The sequence below is a fragment of the Camelina sativa genome, chromosome 3 (genome assembly GCF_000633955.1).
Source record: "Camelina sativa cultivar DH55 chromosome 3, Cs, whole genome shotgun sequence".
Lineage (NCBI taxonomy): Eukaryota > Viridiplantae > Streptophyta > Magnoliopsida > Brassicales > Brassicaceae > Camelina > Camelina sativa.
In genome coordinates, this window is record NC_025687.1 from 17,349,085 (window position 1) to 17,354,714 (window position 5,630).

Here is a 5,630-nt window from a genome sequence, read left to right on the forward strand (position 1 = left end):
TTTAATCGTTAAAACTGACAGTGTCACAATCTGATGAGTTTTTAACTTTGATCTTTGATCGTTAAAACTTGTGACAACCCGTCCTGCGGACCCCACTAGCCCCCCGCTAGCTTGCTCCAATGGACCCCAAGCTGGTCCTGCAGGGCATCGATCATAACCCTCATTGTGGATATCCAAATCCACTAGTAGGTTATTGGTGCGCCAGGCTTTCCTCGAACCCTGGTCCCCACCCTTTAACAACCTTCCCACAGGACAAGTTGTCACCAATTGATCTGTAGGTCAATTGGTGACAGGTTGTCCTGTGGGAAGAGAACCTTGCGTCCAACCTCCCATCATGGAGAGAAGTTTGGCTCCGCCTTTCTCCCTTGGAGAGATAACCTTGCGTCCAATCTCCTCCACCTTCCTCCCTTGCGGAGATAACTTTGTGTCCAACCTTCTCTACCATAGGGAGAACCTCGGCTCTGCCCTCCTCCTATGTGGATAAAATATGTTCACGTCTTTTTGCTATCTCAAAATGGCTTGTTCCGACAACCAATGAAAGTAAAAACAATTTTCTAACGTTACAAAAAAATCTTTTGATAGTAACTAATGTTAAATTTCCCAATGTATTTGTGATAGTAACTATGCCAAAGTGAAAGTAAAATAGTTGGCTTAATGTGTTTATAGATAACATAATATACTAATCAATGATGTATCATCACAATAGTGTATGACCACGATGGAAAAAACCTCGGCTCCGCCCTCATCCCTTATGGAGAGAACATTGCGTCCAACTTCCTCCATCCATCATGGAGAGAACCTTGGCTCCGCCTTCCTCCCTTGGAGAGATAACCTTGCGTCCAACCTCATCCACCTTCCTCTGTTGGGTAGATAACCTTGTGTCCAACCTTCTCCACCATAGAGAGAACCTCGGCTTTGCCCTCATCATGTGTGGAGCCGATGTTTTCTCCATGGTGGTCATACATTATTATGATGATACATCATTGATTAGTATATTATGTAATATATTTTTTATTCAAAATGTTTTTTGAGCCAACTATTTTAGTAATTAAAAAACTATGCAGAAATGAAAGTAATATACTTGGCTTAATGTGTTTAACCTAGAACGTCGAATTCAAACAAAATAAATGAGCAAAAAATGGAATTTTAGTACATGTCTATCAGATCCTTGTCCAGCAGAGTTCAAATTGTTTTAGGTAAAAAACACATAACGAACACCAAAATAAACCGATTCTAGTTGATGGACAACCGATTTACCTTTGTCTAGGTTTATGAATCTCTGTACTAGTCGCCGACGGTTCCCCTGTCGCTTCCACTGTAGCCGACAGTTCCCCCACCGCAGCGGGTAGAGGCAACGGTGGAAGATTACCCTAAAGAAGGGTTTGGATGAAGTAATTCATCACTTAGTGACTCGAAATCGAACGTTTTTGGAGGAAACAGCGATGACGGTTGGCGGAAGATGTAAAGTCTCGATGGTGGTTCATGAGAAGAGAGAGAGTAGGAATAATTAAAGAGACAGGCAAAAATAGACAGTTGCTTCCATAGACCTCTTGGATACAGTCGCCTAAGGTTTGCATTACCCGATGAGATAACTAAGATCTCTGCTAACTTTATGTCACTTCGTCTCTAAAATTCCAACCTTTTTTAATTTTTTCTCTTTCAATTACTTAAACGTCACAAACGATGGAAAAAGGGCAAAAGAGTATTTTTGTAAGATTCTATGGCACGTAAGAAAAAAGTTTCGGAAAAGTGGCATATGAGAAAAAGATTAGTACTATTCATGACATAATTGACAATTTTCTCAATTAATTTGCTTCTCACTTTGTTTAGCTTGGCTATTTTATTGGTTTGATTTTAATTTCGGTTTAAATTTGTTTCGCTATGAAAAAAACAAAACCGGGTCAATTAAAACCGTTGTACTAGGTTAATTTGGTGAAAAGCTCGTGAATGGAATGGCTCGTGTTTACATGGAGACGATGATACAGAGATGCGTCACCTTCTCTCAAATCAAACAACTCCAATCTCATTTCCTCACCGCCGGCCATTTTCAATCTTCCTTCCTCCGTTCTCGTCTTCTCGAACGCTGCGCAGTTTCACCGTTCGGAGACCTTTCATTCGCCGTAAAAATCTTCCGTCACATCCCTAAGCCTTTAACCAACGATTGGAACGCCGTCATCCGCGGATTCGCCGCTAGTCCTCAGCCGTCGCTCGCGTTTTCATGGTATCGTTCCATGTTGCGGCAAACTTCACCGTCGGCTATATGTAGAGTCGATGCTTTGACTTGTTCCTTCACTCTTAAAGCTTGTGCGCGTGCGCTTTGTTCTTCCGCTACTGTTCAACTTCATTGTCAGATTAGTCGTAATGGGTTTTCCGATGACGCGCGTCTCGGTACTACGTTGCTTGATGCTTACTCGAAAAATGGAGATTTGGTTAGTGCGCACAAGTTGTTCGACGAAATGCCTTTGAGAGACATCGCATCGTGGAATGCGTTGATCTCGGGGTTAGCCTCGGGGAATAGAGCGAGTGAGGCGTTGGAGCTGTATAAACGAATGGAAATGGAAAGAATCAGAAGAAATGAAATAACTGTTGTTGCTGCTTTGGGAGCTTGTTCTCACTTGGGTGCTGTTAAGGAAGGTGAAAAGATCTATGGTTACTTTAAAGATGCAAACTTGGATCATAACGTGATTGTTAGCAACGCGGCTATTGATATGTATTCGAAATGTGGGCTTGTTGATAAAGCTTTTGCAGTGTTTGATCAGATTACGGGTAAGAAGAGCGTTGTTACATGGAACACTATGATCATGGGGTTTGCAGTACACGGAGAAGCGCATAGAGCGCTAGAGGTTTTTGAGAAATTGGAGGTTAATGGTATCAAGCCTGATGATGTCTCATACTTAGCTGCTTTAACTGCTTGTAGACACGCAGGATTAGTGGATTACGGGACATTAGTGTTCAACAACATGGCTCGTAACGGGGTGGAGCCTAACATGAAGCATTACGGTTGTGTGGTTGATCTGTTAGGTCGTGCAGGAAAGCTGAGAGAAGCTCACGACATCATATGCTCGATGTCGATGGTTCCGGATCCTGTTTTGTGGCAGAGCCTCCTTGGAGCTTCAGAGATTCACAATAATGTTGAAATGGCTGAGATAGCTTCTAGGAAAGTGAATGAGATGGGTGTTAACGACGACGGGGATTTTGTGTTGCTATCAAACGTTTATGCAGCGCAGGGACGGTGGAAGGACGTTGGACGAGTGAGAGATGATATGGAGACCAAACAAGTGAAGAAAATTCCCGGTCTTAGCTACATAGAAGCCAAAGGAACGATTCATAAATTCTACAATGGTGACAAGATCCATGAACAGTGGAGAGATATTTATGAGAAGATCGATGAGATCAGGTATAGAATAAGTTCTTACACAAACAAAATCTAACAGCTGAGATTGGCAAAACTCTAATGCTTTTGGATTTATTTTAACTTTGAGTTTTGGTTGATGAGGTCAGGTTCAAGATAAGGGAGGAGGGTTACGTGGCACAGACGGGACTCGTGTTGCACGACATTGGAGAGGAAGAGAAAGAGAACGCTTTGTGCTATCACAGCGAGAAATTGGCGGTGGCCTACGGACTGATGATGATGGATGGTGCGGAAGAGGAGTGTCCGGTGAGAGTTATAAAGAACCTGAGAATTTGTGGGGACTGTCACGTTGTTTTCAAACATATTTCAAAGATTTATAACAGAGAGATCATTGTTAGGGATCGAGTTCGATTTCATCGGTTCAAAGATGGTTCATGCTCTTGCAAAGATTATTGGTGACGTTACAAAGTTAAAGGTGGTGATGATTAATTGATTATGTTATTTTTCATGAAAATCTCGAACACTATCTCTAATGGGTAAGGAGCATGACAGTGTGAAACAGCAATACCATATTTAATTTTAACAAGGTATAAAACAACGTCGATGAAACTAGATCACAACACCGACTGAGGGCACGCGAAGCCTTTCTTAACACCAATTTTACGGGCTACCGTTGTTATGTGGATGGCTCCTATACATGATGATGGTTTTGTACACTTTCTCATGATCCATCGCCGACCATGGGAGCTGTCAACCACCGGCGAAGTCTTTCTCCCCTCCATCTAGAAGTGGAAGCGTTTGTTTGGGCTATGAATGCATGATAAGTGTTGTTGCGGAAATTGGCACCCCCAATATACCGGTCTAAACCAATAAGAAAACCGTTCATCTAAACTGGGAATTCATCTCGAGCATGCATTCGGCCTTCTAGGAAAGGACTAACAAGACAGGAAGGCTCGGCCCAAGATCGAGTGACCGACTTCCTAAATCGCCTCTAGACCGATTTGGAGAGAAGAAGGAAGTTTCCTAATTTCAGTTCGAAAGATTAGGAAAGTAGACATAAATTGTAATCCACAGAAGCATAAAAGGGGAGATACACCGGTCTTTGTAAGACCATCCATCAATTAATACAAGAGCCCTAATTCTTCACTGTTATTGAGCAAACCCTAACTTGTTTTCCAAAAGATCTAAATCTTCTTTCGTTCTTCAGGTTTGATCGAGTTTCTTTGAAAGAATTCTTAAAGTGAATTTGTTTCTCCCATTAAACAAATTCAATGTGTAAAATCCAGTTTCTACCATAAGTCAAATAAATATTTTTCACTAATCTTTACAAATAAATCAACATTCTAACAATGATTTTGGTCCGAAACTCTGATCTTAGTTTTAAAAGGGTACTCCATATTTAATTTGACCCTTATAAAAAATTGTCGGTAGGTTCGTAAAAGCTGACCCTTTTTTTCAGTGATGAGTATTTTCTGAATGTTTATCGGTTTGTTTGAAGACTACAAAAGAAAGTGATGGAGACGATTTGTAGATATATTTGAGGAGAAGAGGAAAGCCATGAGATTAGAACAAAACACTTGGCAAAGATGAAATTTGGATTTAACCCTTAAAAAAAAAAAACATTTGGAAAACATTTGGCTCTAATATAATAGTAATGGTGGCATCGTTGCAGGTGATTCTTAACTATAAATTTCAAATCATCTATTTACTGGTTATAACTATTTAAATGCAAAGTGGGATTTTACATCGTTAATTTGGTCAATTTATCTCACTTATTTTTTTTTTCTTACCTCACCAATTTATTTTCACTTATATCTCATTTAGTATAAATGTCTTATCATATATTTATATTCCATAGTAATTCTTTACGAAATCAACAAAAACTTTTTCATTTCAGTAACAAAATACTGTTTTTTCAGTCAAAGTTTAAATAAAACCTTCTCTTCTAATTCTCGACTCTCTTATATTCTCAATCATCTAAAATTTCAAGTCATTTAAATTTTAGTTTATTCTTTGCCTTCTCTCACTCGGCATACTAAATTCCAAAACATTACAAAACCGAAAAAAAAAAAAAGATACCCAGTAATTGTTGGTGGTACACATCATAATATGTTAATTATTTGTTTTAACATTTGTAAGTACTTCATAAGATGTTGAAAATGTTGATTCAACTTGAGAGAATTTGTTTGCCGGCTTCATTTTTTTGAGGGTGTGGCCAGAAGATCAACTCCAAACAACATGCAACTAGTGGTTGCATCGGTAGTTATATTTTCTTGCA

General features: G+C 39.7%; 1 protein-coding gene across 2 annotated transcripts; it reads left to right on the forward strand.

The window, feature by feature from the left end:
* On the forward strand, nucleotides 1,949–3,827 carry LOC104777406 (pentatricopeptide repeat-containing protein At1g34160). Of its 2 annotated transcripts, XM_019243821.1 has the most exons (3): nucleotides 1,988–2,133; nucleotides 2,237–3,397; nucleotides 3,502–3,827. In XM_019243821.1, exons 1-3 carry the CDS (start codon nucleotides 1,988–1,990, stop codon nucleotides 3,809–3,811), a joined length of 1,617 nt encoding a protein of 538 aa, XP_019099366.1. In that variant the 3' UTR covers nucleotides 3,812–3,827. The 2 variants fall into 2 exon arrangements, with proteins under 2 accessions (XP_010499957.2, XP_019099366.1); XM_010501655.2 differs by having other exon boundaries at nucleotides 1,949–3,397.